This window comes from Ornithorhynchus anatinus, chromosome 16 (genome assembly GCF_004115215.2).
Source record: "Ornithorhynchus anatinus isolate Pmale09 chromosome 16, mOrnAna1.pri.v4, whole genome shotgun sequence".
Lineage (NCBI taxonomy): Eukaryota > Metazoa > Chordata > Mammalia > Monotremata > Ornithorhynchidae > Ornithorhynchus > Ornithorhynchus anatinus.
Window position 1 is genome coordinate 45495174 of NC_041743.1, and position 16912 is coordinate 45512085.

General features: G+C 50.1%; 1 protein-coding gene across 1 annotated transcript; it reads left to right on the top strand.

Moving 5' to 3' along the window:
* Positions 1–656: 656 nt before the first annotated feature.
* ID3 (inhibitor of DNA binding 3, HLH protein) lies at positions 657–1480 on the top strand. The gene is made up of 2 exons (XM_001514193.5): positions 657–1036; positions 1150–1480. Exons 1-2 carry the CDS (start codon positions 719–721, stop codon positions 1204–1206), a joined length of 375 nt encoding a protein of 124 aa, XP_001514243.1. The 5' UTR covers positions 657–718; the 3' UTR covers positions 1207–1480.
* Positions 1481–16912: the final 15432 nt, after the last annotated feature.

A 16912-nucleotide genomic window follows, 5' to 3' on the forward strand; every position in this document is an offset into this window, starting at 1 on the left:
GCCAAACGGCCCCCCTCGGATAGGCGGTTTCGCCCAGCCGGCTCCCCAAGTCACCCCGGCCTGGCCAAATCTGTTTTCTCCATCGTAACCTCAGCTTCACCGCAATTAATGTCTCCCTGGTCACAGGATCAGTCCCGGCGCCAGGGAGTCTGGAGGTCACGCGGGCGGCAAATTGAGAACAAGGCAGCGCTAATTCCTTAGACGAATCCCCCGCAAATCGGATTCTTTTCTCTCCGAAAGTTTCCGAGGGTTTCTCCGGCTGGCGGGGACCCCGCCCGTGCGCCGCCGGGGCCGGAGGAGGCTCCGGGTTGGCGAGGAGGGCGGCGGGGACAGAGAGAGGCTCTCTGTCGTCAGAGGAGTCTTTCGGGGGAGCGAAAAGGAAAAACACATTTTCAATTTCAATCACTGGCGCGGAGGAGCCGGAGCCCCCGGCCTTCGCGACCGTACAGAAAACAGAGTCTCCCTGTGGTCGGGAACCCCCGCCCCTTTGGAAGTCGGCGCTTCCTCGTTCTTCCGTCCGGCCAATGGGGAGCTCGGTAACGCCTCCGCCCGCCGTTCCGACCAATGGGAGGGGGAGGCGGGGATCTATTTGCATAAAGAGGGCGTGTCCGGGAGCAGAGCGCTTATAAAAGAGTGCGCGCCGCGGGGGCGGGGAGAGCGGGAGCGGCGACGGCGCGGGGAAGGACTGGCCCGGGAGCGGCTGGGGGTGAGCGGCGCGATGAAGGCCATCAGCCCCGTCCGTTCGGTGCGCGGCTGCTACGAGGCCGTGTGCTGCCTGTCGGAGCAGAGCCTGGCCATCGCCCGGGGCGGCGGGGGCAAGAGGCCGGCCCTGGAGGAGCCCCTGGGGCTGCTCTACGACATGAACGGCTGCTACTCGCGGCTGCGGGAGCTGGTGCCCGGTATCCCCCGGGGCACGACGCTGAGCCAGGTGGAAATCCTGCAGCACGTCATCGACTACATCCTCGACTTGCAGGGGGCCTTGGAGGAACCGGCGGCGGGCGCGGGACCCCCCACGGGCCCGCTCCTCTCCCTCAAGGTGCCTGGCGGTGGAGCGGGTGGGGGCCTCGGGCGGGGGACGGCGGCCCGGCTCCCGCGGGACACACTGACCGAGCCTCTTCTTTTTTCCTGGCCCCCCCCCCCCCCCCGCAGGCGGCCGAGCTGGCTTCGGAGTTGTACTCCGGCGACGAGAGGCGGTTGTGTCCGTGACCCGGTTGTGGACGGACGGACCGTGGGCGGCCGGACCCGGCGGGGCCGGAGACTGAGGCTGGACCTTCCCGCGGGGAGGCGGGAGCGGCCGCCGGGACCGACGGACGGGGGGAAAGAGGGGGTCGGCGTTGGCTGCGCCCCCGCCCCTCCGCCCGCCCGCCCGCTGTGTGTCAGCTGGAGGCAAACGGCTTCTTCTTCCGCGGCGGCGCCAGCCCGTCTGCAGCCCCGGCCGTGACCCGGCCCGCTGGGGCCCCTCCCCCGTTTCCCCGCCCCCCGTCCCCCGCCCCCGGCCTGCAGGTGCGGCCGCCGGCGCCGGCCGGGCCCGGGTCCCCTCCGACCCCCCGCCCCATTTATCGGGGCGAACTGATGGGCCGCGGGGCCCGGCGGGATGTGGGGCGGGGGGCCTCCGAACTGGACTCGAGGGAGCCCCGGCCCTCCCCCCCTCCGCGGGACTGTCGATCAACTTTTATATTAAAAGTTTGTAATTTTGGCATAATAAATGAGGATTGATGGGGAAGGTTGTCGCCTCCGCGGCTGGCATTGCGCGCCACCGGGAATGATTTCCTTCTCTCCGCCCGGGCCGGGCCCAGCCACCCGAAGGCCCCCACGGGAGGTGGAGGCTGGACGGGGCCTCCCTGGACCACCTAATCCTCCCCGGGAGAGGTGGAGGTCGACCGAGGAGGTCCTCTACCCCCGTGGGAGGTGGAGGCCGGCCGAGGAGGTCCTCTTATTCCCCGGTGGGAGGTGGAGGCTGGCCAGGAGGTCCTCTTTCCCCGGGGGAGGGGGGGGTCGACCGAAGAGGTCCTCTCCCCCCGTGGGAGGTGGAGGTCGGTCGAGGAGTGCTGCCCCTCGTTCCTGTGTGTCGGTCGGGAGCGGAAGGTGGTGGGTGGGTGGGTGGTCCGGCGGTTGTTGGTCCCTGGCAGTGGGGGCGGGAGGAGGGCAGGGAAGTGAGGGGTGGGGCGTCCCTCCATCACCGACCTCAAACTTTCACACCCGGCAGTTGCAGCGGCGGTGTGGGGGCGGAGGGGCCGGGACAGGGCCGGACTCACGGTGACCCAGATGGACAAAGAGGCCCGGGTCCTTGAGGGATCTGTCCCAGGACCCGGGGCAGGCCCAGCCAAGTAAGTCCCCCAACCCGGCAGGACTATAAAGGCGAGCCTGAGGGCACCCGGAGATATGAGGGTGGGAGAGTTGCCTTCTGCTAGCTGGGTACCTGGGCACCGGCTCACCTAAAGTTCCCCCTTCCCCCCCCCCCCCCATAGCTATCCTAACATTCCCTTTCCTGGACATAGAGGCAGGTCCCCTGCTCCTCTTGATTTCCCCCTCCCCGAACAAAGGTTCTCTCTCCTCCCACCCAACAGAGCCCCTACTGCTAGAAGGAGAAGGGTTTGGGAACCGGGTTTGCGAAAACAGGGTCGAGATTGCAGCCCCCGGCCTGCCAGGTAACTGGAGAAGCAGCGTGGCTCAGTGGAAAGAGCACGGGCTTTGGAGTCAGGGCTCATGAGTTCGAATCCCAGCTCTGCCACTTGTCAGCTGTGTGACTGTGGGCAAGTCACTTAACTTCTCTGGGCCTCAGTTCCCTCATCTGTAAATGGGGATTAAGACTGTGAGCCCCACGTGGGACAACCTGATTCCCCTATGTCTACCCCAGCGCTTAGAACAGTGCTCGGCACATAGTAAGCGCTTAACAAATACCAACATTAGGTACGGTCCGTGGTAAGGCTCAGCCCCCCTCCGCCCCCAACAAGGTGGGTGGGCATATCACTCATCAAATGACATGACATGCCAGAAGGCGGAGGCTCTGGGTGCATTCGTCTTTCCTTCATAGGGTCGTGCTGCGACTCACTATCACACTCCTGCCTTCTCTGAACAATTCACTTGGGTCGTGGAGATGGGATAGCAGCCCCCCTAGCATGCTCCCCCCCCCCCCCCAACACCCAGCTCCATCCCCTAGTTCATTCCATCGTATTTATTTATTGAGCATTCCCCGTGTGCAAAGTTCCAGTCAGAGTCGCGGCTCCAGAGAAGGACCGGCGCTCCAAATAGTTTGTCCACCACTGGGCAGGACCCCAATTTGGTTCATTTAGGAGTCTGCCACGCTCTGCTGAGGATCCACCTAACCGGGATTCCTAGAGGTAGGTTAAGACGAGCGGCATTTAAGGAGAGAGAGCGCCCTCTAGAACTGCAACTCCTTTTAGGCCTTTCCTAAATCTGTTGTGGAAAGTCCAATGCTTACAAAAGCGTTTAATACAGTGCTCTGCACACAGTAAGCCCTTAATGAATACCATTAAGGACCGTGCTCGGTGTTTGGGAAGTACGGAACAATCAAAGGAGACATTCCCTGCCCCAAAAGAGAACGATTAATACAGGGCTCTGCACCTAGTAAGCACTTAATAAATACCATCAATTGGTATTGTGGACCATATTAGGTGCTTGAGAAGTATGGAGGAACCAAGTGGGACAGTCTCTGCCCAGAAGGAGATAGCTTAATACAGTGCTCTGCACATAGTAAGCGTTTAATAAATACCACTGATTGGTGTTGCGTATGTACTAGGTGCTTGGGAAGTACAGAACAATCAAGGGAGACATTCCCTGCCCAGAAAGAGAATGCTTAATACAGGGGTCTGCACATAGTAGTGCGTGGCTTAGTGGAAAGAGCCTGGGCTTTGGAGTCAGAGGTCACGGGTTCGACTCCCGGCTCTGCCACTTGTCAGCTGTGTGACTGTGGGCAAGTCATTTCACTTCTCTGTGCCTCAGTCACCTCATCTATCAAATGAGGATTAACTGTGAGCCTCACATGGGCAACCTGATTACCCTGTATCTACCCCAGCACTTAGAACAGTGCTTGGCACATAGTAAGCGCTTAACAAATACCAACATCATTATTATTAATAAATACCATTGATTGGTGTTATGGACCATACTGGGTGCATGGGAAGTACAGAACAACCAAGGGAGACATTCCCTGACCTGAAAAGAGACGAACATAAAAATGCAACTTCAGAGGTCAAAGAGAGTGGACATGAGGTTTTTTTAATGGGATTTGAATGTGGAAAGAGCTGTGGTCTATCTGTGTTGTACTCTCCCAAGCCCTTAGTACATAATAATTGCATAATATACACCACTGATGATGATTTGGAGGAGGGAGGTCCAAGCTGAGCAGCAGGAGTGAGGGGATGGAAGGGATGGGATAATCCAGGGCCAGGGAAAACTAGAAGATTGGCTTGGGAAGGACAAAGCTAGTGAACTGGGGACTAGTGGATGAAGAGAACAGGTAGACAAGGTGGGGCCAAGTGAAAGAGTCTGGAAGCCAGGATTCCTGTGGAGTGAAGAAATCAATGTGCCAAGCAGAACCGTGCTCTGTACATAGTAAGTGCTCCAAAAATTGGATTGATTGGCAAGGAAGCAAGTCCTAGAGCCCCAGCTCATCCTCAGAAATGAAGGCCCTTGCCTGAGGTCAGGGTAAGAAGGGAAGAATGGGGGGGGTCAAAGCAGGAACAGGTTGATGGTGTTGTGTGCCCAGCTGGCGTTCCTGTCCTGGGGGTGTCTGCTCAGGAGAGGTCTGCAGGCCTGGCCAGACCCTTGGGCCCCAATCAATCAGTCAGTGGTATTCACTGAGTGCTTACTGTGTGCTGGGCACAGTACTAAGCGCTTGGGAGAATTCAATGGAGTTGGTAGAAACATTCCCTGCCCTCAGTGAGTTTACAGTCTAGACAGGAAGACATTAATATAAATAATTTATATAATTTATAGATATGTACCATTCCTAAGTGCTGTGGGGCTGAGGATGGGATGAATACCAAATACCTGAAGGTGAGAGATCTAAAGTGCTTAGATGACAAAGAAGGGAGAAGGAGCAGCGGGGGCGAGGGCTTTTTTTTTTAAAACGGTATTTATTAAGGTCTTACTATATGCCAAGTACTGTACTAAGTACTGGGGTAGATATGAGTAAATCAAGCTGGACCCAGTCCCTGTCCCATATAGGGCTCACAGTCTTACTCCCCATTTTACAGATGAGGTAACTCAGGGCACAACAGAGAAGTTGTGATTTACCCAAAGTCACACTGCAACGTGGCAGGCTGGGATTAGATCCCAGGTCTTTCTGACTCTGAGGCTCATGCTCTATCCATTAGCCCACACTCAGTCCTGCTGCTTAATCAGGGAAGGCCCCTTAGAAGAGGTGTGACCTTAGTAAAGCTCCTAAGGTAGGGAGAGAGGTGGTCTGGAACGGGTATTCCAGGCCAGAGGGAGGAAGTGGGAAGCAGGGCGGACTAGTGGATAAAGCATGAGCCTGGGATCCTGAGGGTCTGGATTCTAATCCCAGCTCCACCACTTGCCTGCTTTGTGACCTCTGGCAAATCACTTAACTTCTCTGCGCCTCGGTTTCCTCAACTGCAAAATGGGGCTTCGGGTCCTGTTCCTCCTCCTACTTCAACTGGGAGCCCCATGTGGGCATGGGACTGTGTCCAACCTGATTGACTTGTATCTACCCCAGAGCTTAGAACTCGACCCCTAGTGAAGGCTTAACAAAAACGAAAACAAAGAAGCACATGGGAAAGAGGTCAGCGATGAGATCGGACACAGTGAGCCAGCTAAGGCCAGAGGAGTCCACGTTGAAGTTCACCCCTTCTGGGGAGCCTTCCCCGATAAAAGTTGCATTATTTTCCTCCGTTTGGGGCCCAGGTCTCCGGTCCCGAGTGCAAGGGGGGTCCCCCTTCTCCTCCTCCTTCCGCCTCCTCTTCCTCCCTCCCCACAAGGTCGAGCGAGCCCGGCCCGGAGCCCGGCCCGGAGCGTGAGCGCTCACTGCCCCCTGGCGGCCACATGCCGCCACTGCCCACCTTGTACTGACGGGGTTTTCATGTCCGCGTTCTGATTCTCTTTCACCTCTTTATTTTCTCTCTCATTTCTCTCTCACACAGACAGACCCACTGCCGATCCCGTTTTGAGGGTTTTTTCAGGTAAGCGATCAGATTTTCTTCTCTCTCTCTTTTCTCTCTCTCACACACACCCATTGGAGACCCCGTTTTGAACTGTTTTTCAGGTAAATGATCTGATTCTCTCCCCCCTCTTTCTGTCTCACACAGACACACACACTACAGACCCCATTTTGAGGGGGTTTTCAGGTAAACGATCTAATTCTCTCTTTCTCAGCAGACACACATTGCAGACCCCATTTTAAGGAGTTGTTTCATTTTCAATCTCTCTCACATACACACACACACACACACATACACACACACATCTCCCCTCTACCATATCAGGAATCCAAACTCTGAAGCTATGAATGCCCGCAGAGGCCGGAGCAATGGTCAGGGCCAGGTCAGGTAGAGATGTGGGGGTCCGGAAACCCACGGGGGGCTTGTTCTAGCCTTGACTCCCCTTCCAGCCAGCCACAGCCGACTTCGGGTCTCCGCTCATGAGGTCAATGCAACAGACCACCACTCTCCCCGTCTTCCAAGACCTACTGAAATATCTCCTCCAGGAAGCTGCCCTTGACTAACCTCTCATTTCCTCAACCTTTTCACCCTCCCTTCTGCATTGCCTCTGTAATTGGGTTTGTATTCTATTATAGCCCTCTGATACTTGCCCCACAGCGCTTAGGTATCTATCCTAATTTTCTCCTATTCCTCCTATCTGCAGTGTATTTTAACATCTGTCTCCCCATCTAGACGGTAAGCTCCTTGTGGCCAGGGATTGTTTCTACCAACTCTATTGTGCTGTACTCTCCCAAGCACTTAATACAGTGCTCTGCACACAGTAACGCTCAGTAAAGAGAAGCAGCATGGCCTAGGGGAAAGAGAATGGTCCTGGAAGTCAGAGAAACTAGGTTCTAATACTAGCTCCATCACTTACCTGCTGTGTGACCTTGGGCAAGTCGCTTAACTTCTCTGTGCATCAGTTCCCTCGTCTGCAAAATGGGAATTCAAAACTTGTGTCCCCCTACTTAGACTGTGAGCCCTATGTGGGTCCTGATTATTTTGTATCTACTCCAGGGCTAGCACAGTTCTTGATCTATAGTAAGTGTTTAACAAATACTTCAATTTTAATAAATACTATCGATTAACTATCGATTGATTGATTACAAAGATAGAACCATCAGGGTTTGATGCCTGGCTGAATATATGGCTAAAGGAGAGGGATGAGCCATGTGTCTGTTATTTTATTGTGTTGTACTCTTCCAAGTACTTAGTATGGTGCTCTGCACACAGTAAGCACTCAGTAAATATGATTGATTGATTGGTTAGACTTATGAAAAAGGGAGGATGGTGGCATTGTTAACCATAATGGGAAAGTTGAGCTGAGGAAGGGCTTGGAAGGGAAAATGAAGAATTCTGTTTAAGATATGTTTGGTTTGAGGTGTTGGTGGGACGTCCTGGTAGAGATGTCTTGATGGCAGGAGGAAATTTGAGACTGCAGAGAAGGAGAGATCAGGGCTGGAGATGCAATCAGTCAATCAGTTGTATTTATTGAGCACTTACTGTGTATAGAACACTGTACTAAGTGCTTCGGGAGAGTACAATGTAACAGACACATTCCCTGCCCACAGCGAGGTTACAGTCTAGAGGGAGAGACAGACATTAATAGAAATCAATCAATTACAGATATGTACCTAAGTGTTGTGGGGCTGGGACAGGGTGGGGATGAATGAAGGGAGCAAGGCAGGTCGACTTGCTTGGGAATCATCTGCATCAGAGATGGTAGTTGAAGCTGAGGGAATGATGAGCTCCCCTAGGGAGTGGGTAGAGATGGAGAATAGAAGGGGACCCAGAATGGAGCCTCAGGCTTCCACAGTTAGGGAGGGTTTAGGAGGCAGAGCCTGGGAAAGAGACCAAGGAGTGACCCAGAGGAGAACCGGGGGAGGCAGTGCAGCCTGGCAGAAAGAACATGGGCCTGGGAGCCAGTGGACACGGGTTCGAATTCCAGGTCTGCCACTTGCCTGCTGTGTGACCTTGGGCAAGTCACTTCACTTTCTCTGTGCCACAGTTACCTCAACTGTAAAAAATAGGGATTACTACTGGGACATGATTAGCGAGTGTCTACCCCAGTGCTTAGTACGGTGGCTGGCACATAGGAACCGCTTAACAGATACCATAAAAAAACCCAAGAGATCAGAAGTAGGATGGATGAGAACATACAGTAAGTCAATTTAAGGGAAATGAAGAGTGCAAGCTGGGATTTAATGGGAGAGGAGAGTGGATAAATAGGGGTAAGCAGCATGGACTAGCAGGAGGAGCATTGCCCTGGCCTCTAATCCTGGCTCCTCCATTTGTCTGCTGGGTGACTTTGGGCAAGTGACTCAACTTCTCTGGGCTTCAGTTACCTCATCCACAAAATGTAAAATCGGGGGCTTAATAGCTATTCCTCTCCTCCTTAAATTGTGAGCCCTCAGTTCATTTGAGGAGGTACTGTGTCTCAACCTGATTATAAGCAGCATGGCTCAATGGAAAGAGCCCGGGCTTCGGAGTCAGAGGTCATGGGTTCGAATCCCAACTCTGCCCCTGGTCAGCTGTGTGACTGTGGGCAAGTCACTTCACTTCTCTGTGCCTCAGTTCCCTCCTCTGTAAAATGGGGATGAAGACTGTGAGCCTCAAGTGGGACAACCTCATTCCCCTGTATCTACCCCAGCGCTTAGAACAGTGCTCTGCACGTAGTAAGCGCTTAACAAATACCACGATTATTATTATTATCCCAGTGTTTAGTACAGTGTCTGGCACGAGACCTTAACAAATACCATAGTCATCATCATCATCATCATCATCACCTTGGTCTTATCCTGGACTCAGCTCTCTCATTCATTCGATCGTATTTATTGAGCGCTTACTGTGTGCAGAGCACTGTCAGCCCACATATTAAATCTGTTACGAAACCCTGTCGATTTAACCTTCACAACATAGCTAAAATCCCCCCTTTCCTCTCCATCCAAACTGCTACCACATGAATCCAAGCACTCAGTCCATCCTGCCTTGATTACTGTATCAGCCTCCTTGCTGAACTCCCTGCCTCCTGTCTCTCCCCACTTCACTCTGCTGCCCGGATCACTTTTCTACAAAAACGTGCAGTCCATGTTTTCCCATTCCTCAAGAATCTCCAGTGGTTCCCCATCCACCTCTGCGTCAAACAGAAACTACCATCGGCTTTAAAGCATTAAATAAATCAATCATATTTATTGGGTACTTACTGTGTGCAGGGCACTGTAATAAGTTAAATCACCTTGCCCCCTCCTATCTTATCTCGGTGCTCTCCTATTACAACCCAGCCCTCCAACTTCACTCCTCTAATGCCAACCTACTCACTGTACTTCAATCTCATTTATTTTGCCGCCAATCTCTTGCCCACATCTGCCTCTGGCCTGGAACACCCTCCCTCTTCATATCTGACAGGCAATTACTCTTCCCGTCTTCCAAGCCTTATTGAAGAAATATCTCCTCCAAGAGACCTTCCCTGATTAAGCCCTCATTTCCTCCTCTCCCACTCCCTTCTGCATCACACTTGTACTTTAATTTTTTCCCTGTACTCACCCCTCCCTCAGGTCCACAGCACCTATGTATATAACCAACAGTTTATTCATTTATCTTAATGTCTATCACCCCCTCTAAACTGAAAGATCTTTCTGGGCAGGAAATGTGTCTACTCATTCTGATATATTGTACTCTCCCAAATGCTTAGTACAGTGCACTGCCCAAAGTAAGCGCTCAATAAATGATCAGCAGCAGCAGCATTATAATACTTATAAACTGTGAGAGCAGGAGGGAGAACAATGATGATGATGATGATGATGGCATTTGTTAAGCGCTTATTATGTGCAAGGCACTGTTCTAAGCACTGGGGAGGATACAAGGTAATCAGGTTGTCCCACATGGGGCTCACAGTCTTAATCCCCATTTTACAGATGAGGTAACTGAGGCACAGAGAAGTTAAGTGACTTACCCAAATTCACACAGCTGACAAACGGCGGAGCCGGGATTAGGACCCATGATCTCTGACTCCCCAGCCCGTGCTCTTTCCACTGAGCCATGCTACTTCTAGGAATAAGTGTTTTAACAAAGATCATTATCATCAGCATAAGGAGTAGAACTAATAATCAACAAATCCAAAGCATTTATTGAGGATTTACTGTGTACAGAACCCTGCACTATGATTGGTCTGTGTCCAATCCAATTACCTTGTATCTACCCTAGCGCTCAGTTCAGTGTCTGGCACTTAGTAAGCGCTTAACAAACAGCTCAATTATTATCAATTATTATGTGCCTGGAGAGCGCAACGGAGTTAGTACTCATGATCCCTACCATCAAGGTGATTATAATCTAGCAGTGGAAATGTTATAGGGGAGGGGAAGCACTAGAGTGTAAGAATGTGTACACATGCCAGGACGATATATGGGAATAAATCAGATTAAAACAATTGAGGGTAGAAATGAAATTGACTAGATGCACAAGTGCTGAGGGTGGGATTAAGGAAAATTTAAGCTCTGGGGATTCTGTTGAGTCGTTACTATAGCTTTTGGGAATTAACTGGGGAAAGTTGACTGAAGGAGGTGGAATTTTAGGCTTAGAAGATGGGGAGAGCTTGAGTCGGGTAGGTTCATGTTTCAAGCCAGGGGAACTGCATGAGCAATGGAGCGGAGACCCAAGAGCTGCGAGGAAGGAATTAAAAGGTGAGCTTGGTAAGAGTGAAGCATTGGCCTGGCGTCTAATCCCATTGCTTTACTTCTCTGTGCCTCAGTTGCCTCATTTGCAAAATAGGATTCCATACCTCTTCTCCCTCCTATTTAGACTGTGAGCTCCATGTGGGACCTGATGATCTTGTATCTACTCCAGTGGTTAGTATGGTGCATTGGCACAAAGTAAGCACTTAAAAATACCACAATTATTATTTTATTATGCAAGAAGTTGGGGCGTGCTGGGTGGACAGTGGAAATGTAGGATAGGGGAGACTTGAAGGGAGACGGGCAAACATTGGAGGTTTTTGAGGAGTGAAGAGTTGCGTGCTAAGGGGCATTTCAGGAAGAAAATTCAGGCAGTTTCTGTGTGTGTGTGTGTGTGTGTGTGTCCCATTTCCTTCATTAATCAGTCTGGGCAGTCTTCCAAAACAAGGAGACCATGGTCATCTCCTCCCAGTAAGACACACAGAAAGAGAGAAAATGTGTGAATGTGTGTGTGTGTTTGTGAGTTCTTTCATCCCCTTGAGACATAGTCCTACCAAAAACCCAAGGGCATGTAGATTCCATCCTCCTCCTCTCTCTGTCTCTCAAGCCATCTGTATCAATAAATGCGATTGGTCGATGTAGTTCAGGTGGCTATTGGCTTACCTGTCCAGGACGCCCTAGCTCGCTGGCTGCAGGGCTCCTCTGATCGCCTGATAGCCAGGAAGTTCCTCCTGGAGCCTAACCATGATCTCTCCTGCTGTCTCAGCCTCTTTTCCCTTGTGCTTTCTCAGAAGGGGAAGAAAGAGTCCCTGAACAGGAATGTGACGACTGCCAGAATCCCCTCAGGCTTTCCTTCTCCAGGCACCCAGGGTAACTCTCCTCTTTCCCTGTTGGCTAATCCCTCCTCCCTCCTCCCCTGGACTCCAAGAGGCTTTTCCAGATGAAGCCCTATTTTCCCCCCTGGCTCCCTCTTCCTTCTGCGATCCCAGTTTAATTCCAGTTAAATTGACCCCAGGCCAATGCTTCTGCAGTGATCCTCTGCACTTGGGATCTGTGACCTTTGGGCGTTTGATATTCGTCCCACCCTCAGCCCCCAGCACTCCAGTACCTATCTATAAATTATATATTATAAATCAGCTATTTATATCGAGGTCTGTCTCCCACTCTAGGCTGTAAACTCACTGCCCACTTTCTATCATTCCTTAACTCCACTGACCTCCTGCTTCACCCACCCACCCACTCAGCAGCTTGGTCACACACTCAATCTCATCATTTCTAGTCCCTACAATCTCTACTCGCACCTACTCTGAAAATCTGCTATCTGGCCACAATCTCACCTGCCTTCTCTCCCACAAACCTCCTCTCCGCAAATCTGTCCTCTGGTCTTTTGACTACTTCCAATTTTCTCAAATTGTCACGCCCCATTTAGCCTCCAGACCCAAACTGGCTTCCCCCACGACAAAATTGATGCCCTCAACGTCACCCTCTCTACTGAACTCAGCTCACTCGCTCCCCTATCCCACTGTCGATCTCATACCACCCAACCCACAGCCCTGGAATCACCTTCACAGTCTGCTTCTTTCGTTCCTCTACAGGAGCCGCAGAGCCCTGCTGGCAGAAATCCAGATATCGGGCCGATCTCCTTCACCTCAAATTAATCTTTGCTTTGCTTTAACACTGCCCGGCAAAATTATTTCTCCATCCTTATTGACTCCTGTGCCTATTGCCCTTGCCAGTTGTCCCAGACATTTAACTCCGTCCTCAAACCCCCTGTCCGCCATCTCTTCCCCCTTATGACCTCGCCACATACTTTATTGAGAAAATTGAAACCATCAGATGTGATCTCCCTGAAATCTCCCCTATTCCTGTCCCTCCCTCCTCCTGTCTCTTCTTCAACTCTCCCATCTTTCCCAGCAATATTTCAAGAGGAGAGATCCTGCCTTCTCTTAAATCCACCCACTCCACCTCCACCTTCTGCGCCACCCTTGAGCTTGGATTTGCACCCTTTATTCACCCCTCCTTCATCCTCACAGCACATATGTACATAAATGTAATTTATTTAGATTAATGTCTGTTGCTCCTCTAGACAGTAACTCGTTGTGGGCAGGGAACATGCCTACCAACTCCATTATATAGTAGTCTCCCAAGTGCTCAATACAGTGCTCTTTCCACAGTAAGTGCTCAATAAAATACAGTTGATTGATGTGGGTAAGGAACATGTCTGCCAACTCAGTTGTATTGTACTCTTCTAACCACTTAGTACAGTGCTCACACACAGGTAGCACTCAAATAAATACCATTGATGATGATGATGACAACTCACTCCAGCATTTCCAGAAGCAGCATGGCTTAGTGGAAGGAACACGGCTTGGGAATCAGAGGTCGTGGGTTCTAATCCTGACTCCGCCACTTGTCAGCTATGTGATTTTGGGCAAGTTGCTTAACTTCTCTGTGCCTCAGTTACCTCATCTGTAAAATGGAGATTAAGACTGTGAGCCCCAAGGGGAACAACCTGATTATCCCGTATCTACCCCAGCACTTAGAACAGTGTTTGGCACATGTAAGCGCTTAACAAATACCATTATCATTATTATTATTATTATTATTATTATTATTATTATTATTATTTCCACTGCAGTTCCCTAGGGCAGGGGGTGGGCCAGGCTATGTTCTTCTCTCATATTAGCTGAAGATGGATGGATGGATTTTGGAGGTTTCACCCTATTCCACCATTTATTTTTTATTTTAAATTTATTTTATTTCTTATTTTAAATTCCAGTTAAATTAAAAAACAAAGTTTTTAGCTTCAGACTCAAATCTCCATCATTCACCAATGTCAGAGGCAATCCATCAAATCGATGGTATTTACTGAGGCTTACTTGTTTGCAGAGAACTGGGAGAGTACAGTGCAACAGAATTGGAAGGCATAATTCATTATTTGTATCCCTATTACTGAGGGCTTACTGTGTGCAGAGAACACTGTACTGAGCAATTGGAAGAGTATTAACAATAAACAGACACATTCCCTGCCCACAGCAAGTTTATTGGAGAAGCAGCGTGGCTCAGTGGAAAGAGCATGGGCTTTGGAGTCAGGGCTCATGAGTTCGAATCCCAGCTCTGCCACTTGTCGGCTGTGTGACTGTGGGCAAGTCACTTAACTTCTCTGTGCCTCAGTTCCCTCATCTGTAAAATGGGATTAAGACTGTGAGCCCCACGTGGGACAACCTGATTCCCCTATGTCTACCCCAGCGCTTAGAACAGTGCTCGGCACATAGTAAGCGCTTAACAAATACCAACATTATTATTATAATCCCAGAGACAGGACATTAATAAAGTATAGCTAAGGTACTCTCCCAAGTGCTTAGTACAGTGCTCTGCATGTAGTAAGTGCTCAATAAATACCACTGATTGATTGATCGATGGGGGATACGGGAGAGTATAAAGAAAAATACATAAATGCTGTGGGGCTGGAGTTGGGGTGAATATCAGTACTGATATTTTCAGTAATACTGAAAAGAGGGTAAATAGGGAAAATGAGAACCAAGTCGGGGAAGGCTTCTGGGGAGGAGAGGGGATAGACAGGAGTAGGGAGTTGGGACACTTTCTTCAATCAGTACTATTTACTGAGCACCAACTCCCTAAGGACCACTGCACTGTAGGCTTAGGGGAGTATGTTACAGTTGTCAACAACATCTCTGCCCCCAGTAGAGAAGCAGCATGGCCTAGTAGAAATAGTAGGGGTCTGGGAGTTAGAAGAACTGTGTTCTAAGCCCAGCTCCACCACTTGTCTGCTGTGTGACCTGATTACCTTGTATCTACCTTGGCGCATTAGTACAGCTACTGGCACATAGTAAGTGTCTAATAAATATCATTAAAAATAGCCTACCTGTGGCAAAGATGTCCCTATACTTGAGCATAATAAAATTGAAAGCTAAAATCACCCTCCAGTTTTGTAAGCAAGCCAGTGACACCGGTAATTTTCCCCAGTTCAAACCCCAAGACCCATCCTCTCCCAGTCCCACGGTACTTATGTACATATCTGTAATTTGATTTATTAATTTGATTATATCCTCTAGACTGTGAGCTCCCTGTGAGCATGGATTGTCACTGTTTATCACTGTATTGTACTCTCCCAAGCGCTTAGTACAGTGCTTTGCACAGAGTAAATGCATAAGTGGAAAGAACATGGGTCTGGGAGTCAGATGGTCCTGGCTTCTAATCCTGACTCTGCCACATGTCTGCTTTGTGGCCTTGGGCAGGTCACTTAACTTCTCTGGGCTTCAGTTACCTCATCTGGAAAATGGGGATGAAAAGTGTGAGCCCACATAGGATAGGGACTGTGACCAACCTGATTAACCTGTATCTACTTCAGTGCTTAGAATGGTGCTTAACACCTTGTAAGTAAGCACTCAACAAGTACCATAATTATCATCATGAATAAATACGACTGACTTAATGAATGAATGAATGTCTGTTTCCGCCTCTAGACTGTAAACTCATTGTGGGCAGGGGATGTGTCTATTGTTAGACTACTCTCCCAAGTGCTTGGTACAGTGCTCTGCGTACAGTAATCGCTCAATAAATAAGAAGAATGGTATTTAAGTGCCTACTATGTGCCAAGCACTGCTCTAAGTGCTGTGGGGGATACAAGAATGATCAGGTTGTCCCATGTGGGCCTTCCAGTCTTAATCCCATTTTACAGATGAGGTAACTGAGGCACAGAGAAGTGGAGTGACTTGCCCAAAATCACTCAGCTGAGAAGCTGCTTAGAACAGTGCTTGGCACATAGTAAGCGCTTAGCAAATACCACTAGTATTATTATATGTGGCGGAGGCGGGATTGGAACCTTACAAGGTGATCAGGTTGTCCCATGTGGGGCTGCCAGTTCTTAATCCCCATTTTCCAGTGAGGTCTCTGAGGCCCAGAAAAGTGAAGTGACTTGTCCAAAGTCACCCAGCTGACAAGTGCAGAGGCGGGGATTAGAACCCACGACCTCTGACTCCCAAGGCCGGGCCCTTTCCGCTGAGCCATGCCACCGCTTCCAATGCATGTGCCCCGGGGCACGACTCGATGAGCTGTGTGACTTCGGACCAGTCACTTCACTTCTCTGGGCCTCAGTGACCTCATCTGTAAAATGGGGATGAAGACTGGGAGCACCCACGTGGGACAACCTGATCGCCTCGTATGCCCTCCAGCGCTTAGAACAGTGCTTGGCACATAGTAAGCACTCAACAAATACCATCATTATTATTATTATTACACTCATTCAATCATATTTGAAGCAGCATGGCTCAGCAGAAAGGGCTTGGCCTTGCGAGTCAGAACCCAGATTAGTCGTGGGTTCTATTCCTGACTCCGCCACTTATAATAATATGGTATTTGTTAAGTGCTTACGATGTACCAAACACCGTTCTAAGCGCTGTTCTAAGCAGCTCCTCAGCTGAGTGACTTCGGGCAAGTCACTCCACTTCTCTGGGCCTCAGTTCCCTCATCTGTAAAATGGGGATGAAAGACTGGGAGCCCCCACGTGGGACAACCTCATCACCTAGTAAGGGCTTAACAAATACCACGTTATTATGATATGAGCGTGTTGGTCTTCCCCGGCAAGCCTAAACTCAAACCCCATTGGAAATCAAAGAAAACAGAGAAAGCCAAAAAGAAGGCAAGTTCTTCGTGGGTCAACAGTGGTGTTTGGAGAACTTTCTTTGTATCTTCCCCTAGCACACCTTGATTCTATTTATCTTGATGATGATGTCTTGTTTTTGTTTTGTTCTCTTCGTCTCCCCCGTGAGACCGTGATCCGGTCACTGGGCAGGAGGGTTTCTATGTTTTGCCGAATTGTACCTTCCAAGCGCTTAGTGCAGTGCTCTGCACATACTAAGCACTCAATAAATACTAATGAATGAATATATATTATTACTCTATTTATTTTGTTAATGAGATGTATATCTCCTTGATTCTATCGATCTTGATGATGATGTCTTGTTTTGGTTTTGTTCTGTTTTGCTCTTCTGTCCGTCTCGCTCGTTTAGACCGTGAGCCCGTCACTGGGCAGGGATT